The sequence below is a fragment of the Cyprinus carpio genome, chromosome B2 (assembly GCF_018340385.1).
Source record: "Cyprinus carpio isolate SPL01 chromosome B2, ASM1834038v1, whole genome shotgun sequence".
Taxonomy (NCBI): domain Eukaryota; kingdom Metazoa; phylum Chordata; class Actinopteri; order Cypriniformes; family Cyprinidae; genus Cyprinus; species Cyprinus carpio.
The window spans coordinates 1,606,632-1,628,777 of NC_056598.1; the positions used below are offsets into that span (position 1 = coordinate 1,606,632).

The following is a 22,146-nucleotide window of genomic DNA, read 5'->3' on the forward strand; positions in this document are numbered from 1 at the left end:
TATAACATTTTCATTAATTTCCCTGGTGTAATGTAGTGTAATTGATTACAATTATACATTTCTCTTTTATGACAAAAATCATTAGGATATTAAGTAAAGATCATGTTCCATGGAGATATTTTGTAAATGTCCTACTGTAAATATATCAAAACTTAATTTTTGATTAGTAATATGCATTGCTAAGAACTTCATTTGAACAACTTTAAAGATGATTTTCTCAATATTTAGATTTTTTTTGCTCCCTCAGATTCCAGATTTTCAAATAGTTGTATCTCAGACAAATATTGTCCTCCTAACAAACCACACATCAATGGAAAGATTATTTATTCAGCTTTCAGATGATGCATAAATCTCAATTTAGAAAAAATGGACACTTATGACTGGTTTTGTGCTCCAGGGTCACATAAAATGTAATATAAGCTGATTTATCGATGCATGTTTGTGCCGAAATGATTTGTAGATGCTGGAGTAATGATTTTTTCTGTATCTTTCAGTTGTTGGAGATGGTGTGGAGGTGGTGTTACCAGGTCACACACTCATCCGATGGGAGTTTTCTCCGCACTTCCCTGCAGGCCAAGATCCACCGCAGTCTGCACCGCTCACAGCCCTAATCTTCCTCAGACGACTGTAAAGACAGAGAGCTCATCGCTTTATTAGTGGAGCTGCTTAATAAGTCTGAGTCTGAGTCTGAGTCTATCAGCGATCAGGATGAGATCAGCACAGAAAACATTCAAGCTGACAGTCTGTAATCTCCACATATATGTGTCTGAGACACATCTGCAGTGTGCTTCCAACTCTCTGCTGTTAAAGCACAATCATGTCAATCCAGATGCTTTACTTGTTAAGTTAAAAGAACGGTGGTATTTCTCATTAGTAAACCCCAGAGCGTGTTTGCACAAAGGCATTTTCATAAATTTTGGGAGACAGAAATACTATCGAGCTGTAAGGATGTGTACATAAGTCCAGCGCTGTGTCTGATGATTATGAAAACTGCTATAATACTAAACTACAGTAGTCAACATTTGAAGTGGATCCAATTTCATCAAAGAAGAATGGCTATTGTTTTGGTTTTAGGACAACTTTGATTAACTTTTTTGATCCATTTCAAATGTTGACTACTATTTTTTTGTGTGCCTGTGAGGGTGGGACATGTAAAATAATGTAACACTTTGATTAATTTTTTGTCCAATTAAAGATGTCCAGATCACACTTATTTTCTGCACATTTCAATTTGATGAGACTTAAGTATTCACACCCTTCATATTGGCTTTCTTCTACCAGCCTTAAAGTTCAAATAACTTTTCCCCACATCAGTATATATTCTACACCCCATAATGACAGCAACCACAAATTTATTAAAATTGAAAAAGAAAAAAAAAAAAAAAAAAAGAAAAAAAAAATCACCTTGGACCAATGTTAGTTTAAGTGTTTTCTGGAAAGTTTGCTTTGGTGAGCTTTTTCTGAACCACCAAAACAAAGTTAATTTTAGCCACATTGAGTTCGAAATGACATCACACCAAATATGCAAGTGCATCTTTTTCTGATTTACTCTGAAATGATCAGTTCTAGTAGATTACTGCAAATTTGTAGCAAGAACGAAAATGTTCTGAGAATAATGTATTGAAAGGTTCAGATCCCCAATAAGAGCCAGATGCTGAAAGTAACCTGTTAATGGGAAGCAGTTGCTCAAAACGCCCGACCGAGTTCCAAAACATAATGAAACATGCTTTATTTTTCCACATTGCGATTGCAATTAAAATATCAGGACAGTTTAATACTATTGGGGCAGTTTAGAGATCATTCCAGGTCTGACTGGTGAAATATGCATTCAAGGGTTAAACAGATCTGGTAATCTGAAGATGACACTAAGAAAACTCCTTCATGAATCGCGTGTGGAATGTCTTCAGCCTTTGCAGAGCATCTTCCATTATGTTCTCTTGAGTTGCCACAAAAAGCCTGAGAAACAATAAGAATGAGTTTTCACAGGAAATCAATGGGAGATGCAGTTAAGACGGGTTAATGTTTTGTTTATTTGAATGGCTACTGTGGTAAGACTAACTGACAGTAATTGACAAATTCACATTTTCCAGCATGATTTTGAGTGTTATGTGTGAGGTTACCATTCACATACATGCATAACTGACAACAGTGGCACGCACAAACCTGATGTGATGGCTGTCCTTTCTCTGTCCATATTCACAGCCCGGCCTCACATGCAGACCGGTTTCCTCCAGCAAATGCAAACAGTACAGCATGTCTGGTTCCATCTGTCTTTTCTATGAAAAAAACCCCCAAACATCAGAACTACAGTCTAATGAATGCATTTGCTCACTGCTGAGGTATTCAGAATTAATGGCTGTACTGAAGACATTGCAATTGATCACAGATCATGTGTATCAAGACTTTCACGGCTCAGGAAAATTACATTCTCATGACACATTACTTGGGATGTTCCATGCTTCAGATAAAGACATTTATTAAATGAATAACTGTAAATAGATTCCAATGCTGACTGGATGATGACACACATTTTGTGTAAATATACTACTTTTATTGGCCATCAATGCAGAAGCACTGTTTTATTTCTTTGTAGAATAGTGTAATACCACTATATACCAGTAGAGGCAAACATTTACCATTCTTCATGGCCACATCACTAGACAAAATGATTTGGCCCTCCAATCAGTAAGTCCGCCTAGGTTACGCTGTAAAATATCAGTACCAGACACAGTCCTAGAATGTGTTTATGAACTGTATTTCTATGTTTGCTTCTACCAGTGCCATCGAAATTAATGTACAGTTTGGAATTACCTGGATTTCTGGGTTGATTATTCCAATAATGTTAAATGATATTGGTCACAATTATAGACAAACACAATCGGACTAAACTAACAACATGCAAACAGTTGTAGTTTTCCAAAATTTTTATCAAATACATTCAGCAATCATTCACTGGAAAAAGTAACTGAACCCTTGAAATTAGTATCCTGTAGATCAGAGGCGCTCAATCCTGTTTTTGAAAATCTGCCCCCCTGCAGTGTTTGGCCATTCCAAAACACATCATTCCCAGCCATCCGTTCATCCGTCAAGCTGATTTACTTAAGGACTTACAGGTTCTTTATTGGCTTGAACATCCATGGAATCTTTCCATTCCACAAAAGGTTATTTTTAGTTCTTCAGATAATTCAAAAATTCTACACACTAAGACAAAATGGTTCTTTTAGGAGCTGTTCACAGAAAGGTTATCTGGGGAACCCAAAATGATTTTGTCGAGCCCCTGATAAGCTTGAGGTCATGCAGATCTGCTCTGGCATTACTTCTAATTAACAACAGTACTTTTAATTCAGTCACTTACAGATTGGTAAAATACACAGATTCTCACCTTGGCCCATTTTATTGCCTTCGGAGGGAAGTGTAGACAGGGGAAGACAAAAAACCCGGCCTTCAGCGGCTGGCAGCTGATACCTGGCAGCTCAGCAAAGACCTCCTGAATCCGATCAGTGTTTTTACATATCATATTTTTAATGGACTGGGCCTCCTGATAGAAAAGATTCATTCAGTCAAATTTAAAATCAAGAAAATCTGATAGACTGATAATTATTTTGACTACTGTTGTTTACTGTAGTTTTTAATCAGCTGAACAAATATTTAAACTCAAATGGATACCTGGACAATTTTCAATCTGGTTTCCAACCGCATCACAGCACAGAGACAGCGCTCATTAAGGTGATAAATTATATTCACTTAAATTCAGATTCTGGCAAAATAGCAGTGCTGCGTTTGACACTGTTTATCATAACATACTTCTACAGAGACTAGAAAACTGGGTCGGGCTTTCTGGGATGATACTCAAATGGTTCAGATCATACTTAGAAGCGAGAGGTTGTTATGTGAGTATAGAAGAGCATAAGTCTAAGTGGACGTCCATGACATGCAGTGTCCCACAAGGCTCAATTCTTGTACCACTCTTGTACATGCTCCCACTAAGTCTAATAATGAGAAAGAACCAAATCACCTATCACAGCTATGCTGATGATACACAGATTTGCCTCTGCCAATGTACTGATGAAATTAATAGTTGGATGTGCCAGAACTTTCTTCAGTTAAACAAGGAAAAAACTGAAGTTATTGCATTTGGAAACAAAGATGAAGTTTTCAAGGTGAATGCATACCTTGACTCTAGGGGACAAACAACTTTTTTGTTGTTTTGGAATTTTGGTTTGTTTTTGGAGAAAGTTTTTGTTTTCAGTAGTCATGTCAAAGCAGTAACTAAATCAGCATACTATCATCTAAAAAACATTGCAAGTATTAGATGTTTTGTTTCCAGTCAAGGCTTAGAGAAACTTGTTCATGCCTTTATCACCAGCAGGGTGGACTACTGTAATGGTCTCCTCACCGGCCTTCCCAAGAAGACCATTAGACAGCTGCAGCTCATCCAGAACGCTGCTGCCAGGATTCTGACTAGAACCAGAAAATCTGAGCATATCACACCAGTCCTCAGGTCCTTACACCGGCTTCCAGTTACATTTAGGATTGATTTTAAAGTACTTTTACTCGTTTATAAATCACTCAATGACCTAGGACCAAAATACATTGCAGATATGTTCACTGAATATAAACCTAACAGAGCACTCAGATCATTAGGATCGAGTCAGTTAGAAATACCAAGGGTTCACACAAAACAAGGGGAGTCTGCTTTTAGTTATTATGCCGCCCGCAGTTGGAATCAGCTTCCAGAAGAGATCAGATGTGCTAAAACATTAGTCACTGTATTTTCTATTTTAACTGTCTTCATTTCATTTCAAATCAATTTTAAAATCATTTTCAATTATTTTTGTGATTATTTTTTCATGATTATTTTACTTTCTTTTATGTAAAACATTTTGAATTACCACTGTGTATGAAATGTGCTATATAAATAAACTTGCCTTGCCTTACTGATGTTTGTCCCTTTTAAACTTTAACCAGTTCTTTTATATCAGGTCAACTGATACATGTGACTATTTGGTGAGTCTTTAAAAAAGGGAAAGCCAGAGCTACCTTCTTACAGAGTTCAGTTCCAACCCTGCATCATCAAATCTTTCTGTAATTTTCTAATGAACACTTTGGTGAAATGTGTTTGATTATATAGTCTAGAACTTTGTGTACATTTCACACAGGAAGAAAGTGGGGAAAAAAACAAAAAAACAATCTGCTTTCTCAATAAAACAACTATCGTAACAATTGACAATTTCACCATTTTGATTGATAATTTCAACCGTTCTAGAGACTGTGAAAAAAAAGGTAAATCTGTAATGTATAAGGTTTTTTTTTTTTTTATTTTTTTTGCTTTTTTTTTTTTTTATTTTTTGTAATGTATAAGGTTTTTTTTTTTTTTAAAGGGGCACTTTAGTGTTAATGTAGCTTTTTTTATTTTTTTTACTCTGGATGCATGTAAACCTATTGTTTTGGAGGATTTGCCATGAGGTCAAGTGCCATTTGTCCAACAACAGGCGGGCAGGACCTAGTGGAAAAAAGTCTACGAGCGTATTCCTTCACCGCAGGGTCAAGATTTACCAGCTCCACATAGCCTCCGCGAAGCCCACACCTGGAAGCAAAAAAGGCTCAAGAAGAGGACTAACATGAATTTGCTATAATTTACTTTATTTGGTGATTTAATAAAAGTGCAACCATCAAACCCGGCCCACTCCCATTATTAGTTCAATTTGAATTCAGAGTAATTTTATTATGGAGAATGATATGGTTTAATTATATTTATAGAGAAATCAAGTAAGAATTTTGTTTCTTTAATAAAGGGTTCAAAAGTTATAAACATTTGAAAAGTCTATGTACTGTTCATAGGGCTGCCACTGACTCCCTTTGAAAAAGAATAAGGATACCAACAGATGCAATAGAGGCCCCTCATAACATCCAGGAGCACAACTACTCACTCTCCCATGAAGCCCTTAGAGACAGAATTGAAGGAGGCCAGTTCCACAGTGCTGGAAATAGTAGAGCCCATTTCTGATAACACCTTCTTATAGGAATAAAACTCAGTATCATCTGCATAAACACAGCTTTGATACACCTGAAGAGAAACAAATGACCAAACATGTCAAAGGAAGGTTCTAGATCAGGGTTTCCAATCCTGCTCCTTCAGGGCCACTTTATTCCGAGTTTAGCTTCAACACACCTGTCTGGAATTTTCTAGTGGTCCTGGACACTTTGATTAGCTGGTTCAGATGTGATTAATTATTTTTATTATTACTAGTATATTATGCCAGTATAATTACCAGTATTATTATCAGTATATTATTGAATTTTTAAACTCATGCTGCTCAAAAACACTACAAATTTATGAACTCTACATTTTTATTAACAATACTATTTCAAAACAACATAAATATTCCCTAGAGTGTATTAAAACAAAATATGAATAAGATGATCAATAGCCTGAATCTACAATACTCCATCAATAGGTGGCAGCAGGTAGACTTCTCCTCTTTCAAACTCTGTTTCCTTTTTTCAAATGTAGACTATTTTGCTCTACACCCCAGTGGGTGTTGTGTGTGTGTGTGTGTGTGCATATTCAAATTTAACAACAAAATTCTGTCTTAAAAGTGTGCAGGAGATGTAGAAAAGAAGCTAAAAAGCCTCGGAACAATGAACTGTAAAGCCAGAGTTTACTTCTGGGTCAAAACTGACCCAAGCGCAGAAGGTGTAACAATTTAGTTTTAATGGTTATATATCTTAAAAAATATGATGTAAAAAAGTGATGTAATGGACAAATATGGTAACCATACTCAGAATTTGTGCTCTGAATTTAACCCATCCAAGTGCAGACACACCATGAACCAAGTGGCACACACAAACACTCGGAGCAGTGGGAAGTCATTTTTGCTGTGGTGCCCCGGAGCAATTGGGGGTTTAGTACCTTGTTCAAGGGCACCTCAGTCATGGGTACTGAAGGTGGTTTCACAAGTTCAATTCTCTAACCACTATAGGCCACAACTGCCTCTTTTTTTCCAATTAAATAAATAAATAAATAAATAATAAATAAATGATAAGTAATTTGGTAATCTTAATCAATTTGCAAAGTTTTTCCCCATACTAAAAACAATGGATTTTTTTAGAAAAATGTCTGTACCGCTTCCGGGTCAAAACTGACCTGAATGCAATGGGAGGGTTAAAGCTAAAGCTAAACTCTGCTGGAAGGTGACCCTCCAGGAGCAGGAATGGAAACCCCTGAGCTGAAGATTTAGAAAGATATGTATTATATTGACAGATAACTCTTACGTTACCTGAGATAAACTCACCTCATCAGCCAGTATAAAGAGCCTTTCTTCTGCAGCGAAGCGGATCACTTCTTCTATGGATTTCCTACTCTGTATGTGACCTAATATTCAAAGTAACATTTATTCATCCATTTATAAATCCAAGGAGCTACTTTCCTTGTTTTCAATACTGGACACTAAATGCATTTAATTTTATAAGTGCATTTCAAAACAGAGGGCAAAGTTGGTTACACCAAAGAGGAGAGGCATTACAGTAAGCAATATGTAAAGGCATGTACAAGAGCGCCAGTACTAGTAGATGCAAGATATGCAGATGACTGATTTTCTCTAGATGGAATTATATACACACCAAGTCATATTATTAATGTGTGCTTCAAAGGATAGGCTACTATAAGGATGACACCCAAACTCTTGTCCTGAGAAGATGGAGCAACTATAGAGTTAACAACAATCAATAAAAATGCTCAGATTTTGTCAAACTGAATTTAGTACTAACTTCGGTTTTATCACCATTTAATTTAAGAAAAATACAAAAATGGAATGGAATGGAGTCAGGCTTAGAGGATAGAGCTGGGTGTCATCCATATAGTAATGAAAATGAATCCCACATTTCCTAATAATATAACCAAGTGGTAGAAAGTAAATAGTAAACAAAAGAGGGCACAATACAAAGCCCTGATGAACACCAGTAGTAACAAATGAAGTACATGGCTCAAATTTATATAACTGAACAAACTGATCTAAGCCAGGTAAGAGGGGTACCACAGATTCTATCAGAAGCTAATCTCTCTATGAGGAGTACAGTTAAGTGTCCAGAATCAGCCAACATCAATAGATCATTAGTAACTTTAACCATTGCCGTTTCTGCACTATGAAATTGACAAAAACCAGACTGACATTTTTTAAATAGATTATTATTCAAAAGGTGAGCATGGACCTGAGGTTCAACAGTCTTCTACAGTATTTTGAAAGAAATGGTAAGTTAGAAATTGGTCAAAAATTTCAAAAGTTAGTAGGGTCAGCACTAGTTTTCTTTATCCTTGCAATTATTACAGCATAAGGAATTATAACTATGGTAAGAGAAGAATGTACAGTATAATGTATGTTTTTAGACAGGATAATGAAGGTAAACAGGTTTTAGCCAAGTTAGACTGCATAGATTTCTTGCAATAATGAGGATAATTTCTTACTGTACCTGTTGGATTTCCTGGGTTGCAGATATAAAGTGCAACTGGATTGCAGGTCTTTCTGCCTGTATGAAGTGCCTTGCGAAGCTCTTCCACCTGCAGTGTCCAGCCCTGCTCCTCACACAAATGGTACGGTATGATGGCAGCTCCCTGTTCTTCCAGAGCAAGAGTAAATGAAGCGTATGTGGGTACAGGTATGAGCACACCAGTCTGACACGAGTCCTTGCTACGAATCAGCAGCTTCAGCATAATCTGCAGAGAAAATTTTAAGTCATTCTGGAATAAAGTGCCACATACCATGTCCAATTATACATTTTGAAAGGAAAGTATTCATTTGACGATAAATGATTTTTGTTGACTGAACCATGAGAGCCGTCTGTGACCCAGACTTGATGAAGATGTTGTCGGGTGAGGAAGGAACTCCTCCATCTCTCCTGGTAATGTACTGAGACACGCAGTGTTTAATTTTGGCAATTCCACTTGAATCTGTATATGAGCCTGAAGAGATTGTCACCACATGAGTATCACATACACATGAAAGGATTCAACATTAAACTCAACCGATTCATATACAATAATGAATATTTGAACAGACCTGTCCACATTGTAAAAAAATGTAACCCATTGAAACTGAAAGCTTACATTCAGTTGATGCAAAAATTTTAAACATTTGACAAGTGGTGCAAATGTTACCTTTCCAAAACTTTAAGCTCAACTCTCACAACTTTAAGCTTTCAGATGGAAATGATGATGCTTTTATAATATGAAAACATTTTTTTTTTTTACAGTTTAAGGTGCTTAAATGTATGAAAACAGCAAGGTATGCCGGTATATTTACTGCAGGGACAAAAACTCACCTACGCTTCCACCATCACATTCTTTAAGGAGACTTTCGGCCCTTTGTTTAACATCTAATGGCAGACTGTCATCCTCCAAAAGGGCTGGATATAAGCAGGCAGCAAGGACCTGCAAATAAAAATAATTAGAGATTGACAAATTGTCCCTTACTATTACTGCTCACCCTGGACTCCATTTCCCAGGTTCCCTCTGCCTAGAAACTCATTATTGGCTATCTCCTGTTTCATATTATGAGAACTATAAAGGTAACATTTTCCTGTTTTCTGCATTGCCTTGCCTTTGTGTGTTGGATTTTGGACTGTTTATCTGTTTTATGATCGTTTGATGTCTGCCCTGACCTTTACCTGTTTTTGGATTACCCTTTTGGATTACCTTGTTTCTTACTGTTTGCTGGTACTGGACCCTGCCTCTCTGTCTATTAAAGCCTGCATTTGGATCTACACCTCTGATGTCACGTCCCCTTAATACTCAGCCACACCCTGATCCAGCAGCTTTACCCAGTACTCAGATTTGCCTATAAAACACAAGTAATCTGTCCCTCGAGGACCACATCCAAGTTTTTCTGGACATTGCTCATCACTCTGATTTCCCAGACTGTGCACTAATACACTTCTTTTGCCATGGTCTAAATGAACCTTTAAGACCTGTGATCACACAAAGTGGCCTTGAGGGTCGCTAAGTGAATTTATGCATGTTGCACTTTTGCTGATTGGTTGCCCTTTCACTGTGGGAGAAGCAGAGTCTCTTCCCAAGATGGCCGCCAGCTCAGTGACTGTTCACAAAATGGCTACCAGCTCAGAGACTTTTCACAAGATGGCTGCCAGCTCAGAGTCTTTCCACAAAATGGCTGCCATCCCAGAGCCTCATCCTGTCATGTCAACCACGACTAGAACCACAAAGTCAGTCCCAAGGCTACCGATTCTGGTATCCAGTGTGGAGGATCTACCGGTTGTGTCAGTGCGAGTGGTTAGCTATCCCGTGACCTCAGCACTCTTAAGCACTACAGTTTCAACGCTCTCAAATGATGAGTTTCAGCGCACTCTAGCCCGCCCCCCGCTATGCACTCTAGTTCAACGGTTACAATGTTATCTCTTGTGGAAATAGATGCAGTGCTCTGTTCTTCCTGTAATGGCTACGTCCATTCCATGTGTTTGGGTGCACACACAGGCACTGTTCCCAAGTTTAGCCCAGAGATGGCTTCTGTTCCAGAGTTTAGTCCAGAGAGGGCTTTGGTTCCTGAGTTTAGCCCAGAGAGGGCTTCTGATCCTGAGTTTGCCCAGAGAGGTCTTCTGTTTCCAAGTTCAGCCAAGAGAGGGCTTCTGTTCCAGAGTTTGCCCAGAGAGGTCTTCTGTTCCCGAGTTTAGCCCAGAGAGGGCTTCTGATCCTGAGTTTAGCCCAGAGAAGGCTTCTGATCCCAAAGTTTAGCCCAGAAAGGGCTTCTGATCCTGAGTTTAGCCCAGAGAAGGCTTCTGATCCCAAAGTTTAGCCCAGAGAGGGCTTCTGATCCTGAGTTTAGACCAGAGAGGGCTTCTGTTCCAGAGTTTGCCACAGAGAGGTCTTCTGTTCCTGTCATGGCCTAGGAGGCCATTCTTGAACTCTCTGTCCTGGACAAAGAGGCCATTCCTGAACTTTCTGTTTGCCCTTTCATGGCCTTTCATGGCCATTCCTGAACTCTCTGTCCTGGACAAAGAGGCCATTCCTGAACTCTCTGTTTGCCCTTTCATGGCCTAGAAGGCCGATCATAAACTCTTTGTTTGTCCTGCAATTACCAAGGAGGTTGTTTCTGGACTCTCTGCCTGTCCTGTTATGGTAAAGGAGGCTGTTCATGAACTCTCAGCCTGTCCTGTTACACTCAAGGAGGCCATTTATGAACTTTCATCCTGTCCTGTCTCGACCAAGGACATCTGTGAACTCTCTGCCTGTCCTGTCAAAGTCAAAAGCGCTGCCCCTGAACTCTCTGCTCACCCTGTTACGGCCAAAGATGCTGTTTCTGAACTGTCTGTTTGTCCTATTATGGCCACTGAGGCCATTGTTAACCTCTCTGTGCTCTTTGTTCTGGCTGATTCACCTTGGTGGTTTCCTGCCTCGCCATCTCCCTGGAAGTGGACATCTGTCTAGCCTGAGCCATCTTGGTGGTCTCCTGCACCATCAGGTCCACACTGGTGCTCATCTGCTCCACCTGGGAAATCTTTGGTTCCATGGAGATCATCTGTAAACTCTTTGACTGTCCTGTCACAGTTATGGAGAATGTTGGTGAACTATCTACCCCTCCTGTTATGGCCACAGAAGCCACTGTTAACCTCTCTGCTCTTTCTGTTCCAGTTATGCCTGATCTGCCTTGGTGGTCTTCAGTTCCACTCTGGTGGTCTTTAGCTCCGCCCTGGTTGTCTTCAGATCTGCCAACTCCACCTGCTCCGCCCTGGTGGTCTACAGCTCTGCCTGCTCTGCCCTGGCTTTTCCAGGTTCCCTCTGCCTAGGATCTCGTTATCGGCTATCACCTGTTTCATATAAGGAGGACTATGAAGGTTGCACACTCACACTGACACATCACTGAGTATTGCTAGCCTGTAACATTTTCCTGTTTTCCGTCTTGCCTTGCCTTTGTGTGTTTGATCTTGAACTGTTTATCTGTTTTATGATCAGTTGCTGCCTGCCCTAACCTTCGCCTGTTTGTGGATTACTCTTTTGGATTACCTTGTTTGTTACTGTTTGCTGGTACTGTTCCCTGCCTGCATGTCTATTAAAGCCTGCATTTGCATCCATATCTCCATTGTCACGTCCCCTTATCACACCAATATTGATTTTTAATAACTGATACTGATACAGATTATTTGTATATTTATGTGCCTGATAACCGATATACAGAAATTATATTTATTGTTTTACTTCTGTTTTTGACACAATGATAACACCACTGAACTGAACACAATGTTTTATAACATTTAAGTCAATATTGCAATGTCAGTAATTTCACTCCCTTATTATTCAAATACAAAATATCTCATTAAATGTCTTGTTAAAATGTCTTGTTAAAAGTAGGGGGCTGAAAAAATGCAAGAAATAAACTAACAATACACTGAAGTGTCTTTTTTATTAAAAAATATATATTAAAGTTTTTTATGAGAGTACATTGAAAGCCTTGAAAATAACTATAATAAAAATATCTTCTGTATTCTTTCTCAGACAGATGGAGTTGAAACCTTAACATTTTATTTGTGGATTTAACCTTTATAGATGGTCTAAAATTGTTAAATTCTAAAAATCTTTTGGAGCTCCTTATGTTTAAGTTTTCATACTCTATTAGAAAAAAATATATTACATATTACACAGTAAATCTTTATATATTAAGTCTGAGACTCTTCCCCCAACATTAAATCAAGTATGCATCTCTTTCTTACTTAAAAAGGATAAAGATCCATTGGATTGTGTGTCCCATAGGCCGATTTCTTTGCTCAACTGTTATGTTAAAATTTTAGTGAAGGTGCTTGCCTCAAGACTGGAAGAGGTCCTCCCCACCATCATCTCCCCTGATCAAACAGGGTTTATAAAGAATCCTCAATCATTTTTTGATATGCGCCACTTACTTAATGTGGTATATTCTCAGCATCAGGCCATTCCAGAATGTGTTATTTCTTTGGATGCCGTGAAGACGTTTGACAGGGTGGAGTGGGAGTACCTTTTTTAGCTTTGGAAAAATTTGGATTTGGCCCAGTCTTTCTCTCTTGGATTAAATTACTTTATAATTCTCCCTCTGCAGTAGTTCTGACCAATAGTCTGCACTGTAGGCTGTTTAACTTGTACCGCGGAACTCGACAGGGCTGTCCGCTAAGCCCATTACTGTTTGCTCTAGATATCAAGCCTTTAGCAATCGCTCTACGCAAGAGTCGCAGATTACTGAAATTACCCGCGGTGAGGCCGAGCACAAGGTAACTCTATATACATTTACATTTAATCATTTAGCAGACGCTTTTATCCAAAGCGACTTACAAATGAGAACAGTAGAAACAATCAGATCAACAAGAGAACAACAACGGTATACAAGTGCTATAACAAGTCTCAGTTAGTCTAGTACAGAACACGTAGCCAGGTTTTTTTTTTGAATATGATAGAAAAGAAAAAGAAAAGGTAAGTACTAGTATTAGTTGGTTAAGTGCAGGCGAAAAAGATGAGTCTTTAGATGTTTTTTGAAAATGAGTAAAGACTCAGCTGTTCGAATTGAGATCGGGAGGTCATTCCACCATTTTTTTGCAGTCCAGGAAAAAGTCTGTGAGAGTGATTTTGAACCTCTTTGGGATGGCACCACAAGGCGTCATTCACTTGCAGAGTGCAAACTTCTGGAGGGCGCATAAGATTGAACTAATGAGCTTAGGTATGTTGGTGCCGTGCCAGTGGTCGTCTTGTAGGCAAGCATCAGTACCTTGAATTTGATGCGAGCGGCTACTGGTAGCCAGTGTAACCTGATGAGGAGAGGAGTAACATGAGCTGTTTTTGGCTCATTGAAGACAACCCTCGCTGCTGCATTCTGGATCAGTTGTAGAGGCTTGATAGTACATGCAGGAAGGCCCGCCAGGAGAGCATTACAATAGTCCAGTCTGGAGAGAACAAGAGCTTGGACAAGAAGTTGGGTGGCTTGCTCTGACAGGATTGGTCTAATCTTCCTAATGTTGTATAAGGCAAATCTGCAGGAACGGGTCGTTGTAGCAATATGGTCGGTGAAGCTTAACTGATGATCCATCACAACTCCTAGGTTTCTGGCTGTCCTGGAAGGAGTTATGGTTGACAAACCCAGCTGTACAGAGAAGTTGTGATGAAACGATGGGTTAGCTGGAACCACCAGCAGTTCAGTCTTAGTAAGGTTAAGTTTAAGGTGATGGTCATTCATCCAGCTAGAAATGTCACTCAGACAGGCTGAAATGCGAGCAGCTACTGTCGGGTCATCTGGTTGGAATGAGAAGTAGAGTTGAGTGTCATCAGCGTAGCAGTGATAGGAAAAGTCATGCTTCTGAATGACAGATCCTAATGACGTCATGTAGATGGAGAAGAGAAGTGGTCCAAGTACTGAGCCTTGAGGAACCCCAGTAGCAAGTTGTTGTGACTTAGAAACTTCACCCCCAAGACACCATGAAGGATCTATCAGAAAGGTAGGAGTTAAGCCACTGGAGTGCAGTTCCAGAGATGCCCATCTTTCTGAGGGTGGATAGGAGAATTTGGTGATTAACGGTGTCAAAAGCAGCAGACAGGTCCAGCAAAATGAGCACTGAGGATTTTGAAGCTGCTCTTGCCAGTCGCAGGGCTTCAGTAACCGAGCGCAGGGCAGTCTCAGTTGAGTGGCCACTTTTGAAGCCAGATTGGTTGCTTTCCAGGAGGTTGTTCTGTACAAGAAACATAGAGAGCTGGTTGAACACAGCTCGTTCAAGTGTCTTTGCAATGAATGGAAAAAGAAGGGATACCGGTCTGTAGTTTTCTAGAAGTGCTGGATTTAGAGATGGTTTCTTCAGCAGTGGGCTTACCAGAGCCTGCTTCAATGCTGAGGGAAATGTTCCAGAGTGAAGAGAGGAGTTGATAATGTGAGTAAGTGAAGGTATAACTGAAGAAGAAATCGCTTGAAGGAGGTGAGTGGGGATCGGATCCAGTGGGCAAGTAGTAGGATGATTGGAAAGGATAGGTTTGGAAACGTCCGTCTCTGAGAGTGGAGAGAAGGAGGAGAGAGAGTGTGCATTAGTCGTTGTGAAGTTATCCTCAGTCTGCGATGTGGAGAATTGGTCGCTGATGGTTCTTGTCTTATTTGTGAAGAAAACTGCAAAGTTGTCAGCTGTAATGGTGATGGAGGAGGAGGAGGAGGCGGATTAAGAAGAGAAGAGAAGGTTTTGAAGAGTGTCCGAGCGTCACAACAGTTGTTAATTTTGTCATGGTAGTATGATGTTTTAGCAGTGAAGACGTTTGCAGAGAAGGAAGAGAGGAGAGACTGATACACACTGAGGTCGGTAGAGTTACTTGATTTATGCCATTTCCTCTCTGCAGCCCTGAGTTTAGAGCACACAGTAAATAAAGCAAAGTTTTCCTAGCAACGACGATCACGCAGTAGTCTAATGAGAAAACGAGGCAAAACACTTACAAACTGCTGTCCTTATCTGTCGCTCGACTGTTTCTTCTGATAAGCGCTTACAAAACAGCTCGTTAAGAAGTGCTTTACTGGCTATGGTCACGCCTCCCTATTTAGCAGACCGAAACTGGCCAGTCCCGCGATAGGCAAAACGCAAAAAAACCAAACGCCACTTCAACACGTATTCACCAGGGTAAGACACACAGTAAATAAAGCAAAGTTTTCCTAGCAACGACGATCACGCAGTAGTCTAATTAGAAAACGAGGCAAAACACTTACAAACTGCTGTCCTTATCTGTCGCTCGACTGTTACTTCATATATATATATGCAGACGATCTACTGCTTTTTATCTCTAATCCACATGCTTCTCTTCCCGCAGCTCTATCTTTGCTTAAGAATGTTGGTCGGTTTTCTGGTTACATGCTTAATCTGCACAAGAGTGAATTTTTTCCTATTAACAAGGTAGATGCACAATTACAGTACCCTGACATACCATTGAAACTAGTCAAAAATAAGTTCTCTTATCTTGGGGTCTGTATCACTCGCCATCATAAGCATCTTTTTAAACATAATTTTGGCTTACTTCTTGAAATGATTAAGAAAGATCTTTCCAAATGGTCCCCTTTAAAGATCTCTCTCATTGAGTGCATTAATTCCATTAAGATGGTGGTGGTCCCTAAATTTCTTTATCTTTTCCACTGTTTACCTTTATTTATTCCTGTCATTTTTTAAATCTTTGGACTTTGTTATTTCTACATTTATTTATAGCATAGAGGTCTAGATGCAATGGTGGTATGTCCTTACCGAACTTTAAGTTTGACTACTGGGTAGCTAACATATGAAATATATTGTATTGGTGGCATTATCACCTTTGGCCCAATAGACCATCCTGGATGGACATGGAAATAAATGCTTACAAGCAAATTTCCCTTCCAGCACTTCTTGCAAATAAATTGCATTGCAGTTAATCTCTTACACTCCGGTTGATTGCCCAGTTGTGAAACACTCATTGAGGATTTGGACCCAATTCAGGAAATCATTTGGTTTTCAGGATCCTTCTCTCCTTAGCCCTGTAATCAGTTTTTTTTTTTTTTGCCTTCAATTCAGGACGGATCATTTAAGTGTTGGTCCGACAAGGGGATAAAATGTTTCAAGGATTTATTTATTGATAATTTATTTGCTTCTTTTGAACAGTTAACATTACATTTTGGTCTTACTAAGTAAGATTTCAGGCCAGCAGAGGGAGCCCTCACCTGAGTATTGACTGTTCACCGCTCCCTCTGCTTCTACATTCATTTCCTGTTTAGGACTATTTAACATGAGTCAGCATGTTACTTCACTGCTAAGTATTGCCAGTTTACCTGCCTTACAGAGCGTTTTCCTTGTGAATATTCTGACTGCCTGTTTGTTTATGATTCTGCCTGTTTCCTCGTTCACGTCTCTTGGATTGCCCCATTGGATTTACTGCCTGATAAAAGTGATGTTTGTGTTCGACCTATTTGCCTGCCTACTCTTCTCTGCCTATTGGATTTCCCCTGTGCATGTTGAAAGATCGGACTGCCATTACGGTACTGACTCTTTGCCTGGTTTCACGACTCCGCCTGTAAGATCTTCCCTTAATAAACTCCTGCAAATGGATTCTCATACTGCCTCAGCCTCGTTGTTACATTTCTTTAGAGTTCTGAAACTAAGGCATTATGTGAAGTCACTTGTATCAGACTTTTCAGTGATGCATTCTGAAAATCCTTTGGATAAGTTATTTTCATGTAGCATTATTACAATTAGCCAAGGGCTCAATTTCCAATATTTTTAGTTTAATGACTAATCTGGCATCTTCCTCTCTTAATAACATTTAGAGACCTTGGGAGGAAGAACTTGACAGACCACTTTCTGAAGACACATGGAACTGTATTCTTAAGCAGGTCCATGTATCGTCAATGTGTGCTTGGCATTCACTTATACTGTTCAGAGTAGTACACAGAGCACATATATCCAGAGGTAAACTAGCTCAATGTTTCATGGTACTAGCCCCATATGCAATAGATATACAGTAAATGTGATGAGGGATCATTAAAGGGTTTTTTAGGGTTAGTTTGGAAATTATTTTGTTATTGATTAATCATCATGTTGTTGTTAAAAAGTAGTAAGTCCTTTGTTCTTCTTAGGAAAGTTTTTGATATTTTAGATTTAGTCCGAGAGCTTTCTGACCCTCCATTAAAAATGTATGTATGGTATACTGTCCATGTCCAGAAAGGTAATAAAAACATCATCAAAGTAGTCCATGTGACATCAGAGGGTCCGTTAGAATTTGTTGAAGCATCGGAAATACATTTTGGTCCAAAAATAACAAAAATTACGACTTTATTCAGCATTTTCACAACACTGCAGTGACGCCGCTGATGTACGATGCTGCTGATGTGTTTTCTTTGTTATTGGGCGCACCAGAAAACACGTCAGCAGCGTCGTACGTCAACCGTCACAGCAGTCGCGCTCACAACAGACCCGGAAGAGAAGACAATCCTGAATAAAGTCGTACTTTTTGTTATTTTTGGAGCAAAATATATTTTTGATGCTTCAATAAATTCTAACGGACCCTCTGATGTCACATGGACTACTTTGATGATGTTTTTATTACCTTTCTGGACGTGGACAGTATACCGTACATACATTTTCAATGGAGGGACAGAAAGGTCTCGGACTAAATCTAAAATATCTTAAACTGTGTTCCGAAGATGAACGGAGGTCTTACGGGTTTGGAACGACGTGAGGGTGAGTCATCAATGACATAATTTTAATTTTTGGCTGAACTAACCCTTTAATTCACATGTTCTGGACATGCCCCAAATTAGAGTGTTTCTGGCGATCAATATTTCACACCCTTTTAGCAATTCTTAAGCACAGTTTAGAGCCAGAACCTCTGGGGGCATTATTTGGAGTAGCTCCAGGGTAGTCATGGCTGACAGCATCTAAGTGTAAAGCCTCCTTGTTGGCACGTAGAGCAATACTATTTAAGTGGAAAGATCCCTTCCCACCCACCCACCCATACTCAATGGATTAGAGATATGATGTCTTGTTTCTGCCTTGAAACAATTTGGTATTCTCTAAAAGGGTCGGAAAAACAATTTTTTAAGATGTGGCACCTTTTTATTGACTATGTTGATAAGCTGTTTAAATAATGCCCTGTTATTGGCAGATTTTTTTCTTTCTTTTTTTTCTCCTTTTCTTTTTTGTAATGTATTTTCTTTTTTTTTATCTGAGTGTATGTGCATGTATCTCTTTTTATATATGGTTGGTGGTTGATGTATGTTGGCATGTATAATATACTGTATACAGTATGCTCGGTTCTTCTACTTAGAATTCCTATCTGAATTAATGGACAGTATGGAAGCTACTCTAGATATTTGATGGTGAGGGTCGGGGACTGTTGTATGTGATTTAGAATGTAAATATAAATAAAAAAAAAACTTTGAAAGAAAGAGAATTGACTGACGAGAGATTCTACCCAAATGCTTTGAGCCACACGATAAATCGGTAACAGTGAGTTATAATGTTAATAAGAATGATTAATAATTGATATTTTCATTTTTTATTATTTTTTTCTATGTGTTATTTCTGTTCTCTGATATAAATAAAGCTTCTACCAACTTGACGAACAAAGGTGATGGGTTTTATTCCTCCTCTGTGCAGATCTCCAGAAGACAAATCAAGCACCTCGTTATAGTTTCTTCTCTCACCCTAAAATCAGTTGACAAAAATCACAAAAGGAATTAATGTTTCCCTGTGTAACCATAAAATCAGACTACTGCTTAAAATATAAGATTCAGAATAAGAGGCAGCTCAGTTAATCTGTGATTCTCAGCTGGTTTTACTTCAGGATCCAGATTATGAATTGGTTATCTAATTCCAATATGATACAAGTAAAAAAAATCAACATGTATTAATATGAAATGAAAATAAATTAAATGAAAAGGCAACAGGTTTTCCACAAATAAGGGCATGCCACCAATCTATCAGTGCTGCCTGAAAATTAGATGAATTTGCACCAAAATACCATATTATTGCTATGAAAGAATAAAAGATGAGAGACTATTATCAAAATAATTCCACACCTGTTGTATTTCAGCTCTGATCTGTGCCGCACGTCTCGATAAAACATCAATTCCAGAGAGAAAATTGTTCTTCACCAACGGGCTGATCTCTTTCAGGAAGGACATTGTTGTTCATTAGCGTTAGGATCTTGAATTGTGTGTGTTTTCTTTGTTGTCTAATTCACTTGGTTAGTCAACTTTCCTGGTCTGATGGACCAATTGAACTCAAGATCTTCACAGTTAGCTGAATGTTCAAAACCAGTCTTTATCATGTGTTTAGTTATTAAACCTGGATCTTTGGTCCTGTATGGACATTTTGCTTAAAGGACCAAAGTCCCAAGAGTAGGTCGGGCTCCTTGAGACATTAACAAAGATATTTTGTTATAAATGGATGACTATTCCATGTTCAACTTCTCACCACAGGATAGGAATGAAAATCATCTACAGAATTAGCATCCCATTTGGAGTCATGTCTCAAACAAGCATTTTTGCTTATTCATCCAGTTGAGCATTTGTGATCTGTTGTGTTCATCCACACCAGACTCATCCAGCCATGTCTTTCTGGACCTTGCTTTGTGCACTGAGGGACACTCATGCTGGAATAGAAGAGAACCTTCCTCAAACTGATCCCATAAATCTAGAGCAAAGCATTGTCCAAAATATCTTGGTATGTTGAGTTTCACAGGTTCGATCTTCTTGCTTGTTCCTAAAACAGAAAGAGAATAAACATCAGCACACAGTGTTCCAGCACAGTGAACAGGTGTAGATGTAGTTGTAGTGAAATCACCTGCTGAACGCTGCTGTGATTGAGAGGATTGGGTCGATCTGTGCTGCAGGTTTCACAGCCGGGTCTCGTAGACTTATTTATGAATGTACAGGAAGGACAGGACCAGCCTGACTAAAGACAGAGAGATGAAAATACTCTATTCATTACATAATACAACAATCTGCTTTTGTTACGTACATTAAACTGGTAGACAGATCTATATTAGAGGAGACACATTTATACAAATATACCCTGTAATGGTGTTTATATGCAATCTTTTCCATCTTTTCCTGTTTTTTAAAAGGTTTCATAACATTTAAATCTGTCTGTGGGAGTGTGTGGTTCATGATTATGTGGATGCAGGTCAATTATTTACAATCTGTCTGCATGGAAAATGTGAATGTATGTAATTATTACCTGTGTGTTACTTGATTTCAGTTTGGATCCACCAAGTTGCAACATCTCAAAGTTAATGATGTCACTGACACTAGGCTTCTCTGAGCCACACCCACTGCTGCCTGCTGACCAATCAGAAACAAGCACTGAAGAGAGCAGTGATAATGAGAGTGAAAACAACAAGAACTGGAACATTCATACACTACTGTTCAGAAGTTTGAGTCAGTATAATTAATACTTTTATTCAGCAAGGACACATTAAAGTGACAGTAAAGTCATTAAAAGTGACTTATTATGGTATTAGATTCCTATTTCGAATAAATGCTGTTCTTTTAAACTTTCCATTCATCAAAGAATCCTGAAAATAAAATGTATCACGGTTTCCACAAAAATAATGTGCAGCACAACTTATTTCAACATTAATAATAATCAGAAATGTTTCTTAAGCAGCAAATCAGCATATTAGAACGATTAAAACAACAAAAACCTTGCTATGTGTACTGCGTTAAGCTAACTGAGACTTGTTCTAGAACTTGCATATCATTGCTTTTTTGTTGGTTTTGATTGCTTTTATTGTCCTCATTTGTAAGTCCCTTTGGATAAAAGCGTCTGCTAAATGAATAAATGTAAATATAGATTTCTGAAGATCATGTGACACTGAAGACTGGAGTAATGATGCTAGAAATTTAGCTTTGATCACAGCAATAAATTACAGTTTAACAGATATTCACATAGAGAACAGCTATTTAAATTGTAATGATATTTCACAGTTTTTACTGGAATTTTGATCAAATAAATGCAGCCTCTGTGAACATTTATAACTCTTACCAACTCCAAACATTTGAAGCCTGTCCTCTATGTGACTCCTGGACTATTGGTGCAGATTTAATGAGAGACAGAGACTGGCTTGTATATGACACTGTGAGTGACACAATAACCTGTGCTGTTTGTCACTAATACACCAGGAAAGACACTTCAATTATTCCATAAAGAGGCAAATAAACACAGGAAGTGCTTTTATTACAAAGTTTCAGACATTGTTCAGATTAGTAGAACAGGGAGGGATTGTAGTAGTAGTAGTAGGAGGAGGATGCAGCTGGATTGTGCTGGGAAGATCATTCCACTAGTATTCTGCTCTACTTAAGCATTCTATAACAAAAGCTTCAAAAGTATAAAATGATTTAGTTATTACAGAATTATCATGATCTTCACTTTAGAATACTGTTCCAGATAATTAGTAATCCCTTCTGAAGGATTTGATAATACACTTGAGTCATTTCTGGTGGGTTACCATGACCTTCACTTTATAATTAATGATAAATACTCTACACATACTTATTAATTTAGAATTGATGATGCATACTGCTACACAGATAGGTTCATATTAATTATGAACCTTTATACAGTAGTTCTTAGTAGCTCTGTGGGAGGTATGAAAAAATATGAGTGATTAGCTAATAGTGAACTATCACA

The 22,146-nt window shown here is 38.6% G+C and overlaps 1 protein-coding gene across 1 annotated transcript; it reads right to left on the minus strand.

Annotated features, from left to right (window-relative positions):
* Window positions 1-1,523: 1,523 nt before the first annotated feature.
* Window positions 1,524-20,851, minus strand: LOC109069447 (alanine aminotransferase 2). The gene is given in 13 exon segments (XM_042717686.1): window positions 1,524-1,956; window positions 2,164-2,276; window positions 3,383-3,549; window positions 5,424-5,587; window positions 5,931-6,067; window positions 7,296-7,375; window positions 8,470-8,713; window positions 8,826-8,959; window positions 9,319-9,427; window positions 19,069-19,158; window positions 19,533-20,217; window positions 20,299-20,409; window positions 20,695-20,851. Coding segments are annotated over 11 exon segments (1,434 nt in total). The 5' UTR covers window positions 19,638-20,217; window positions 20,299-20,409; window positions 20,695-20,851; the 3' UTR covers window positions 1,524-1,865.
* Between the last annotated feature and the right edge of the window lie 1,295 nt (window positions 20,852-22,146).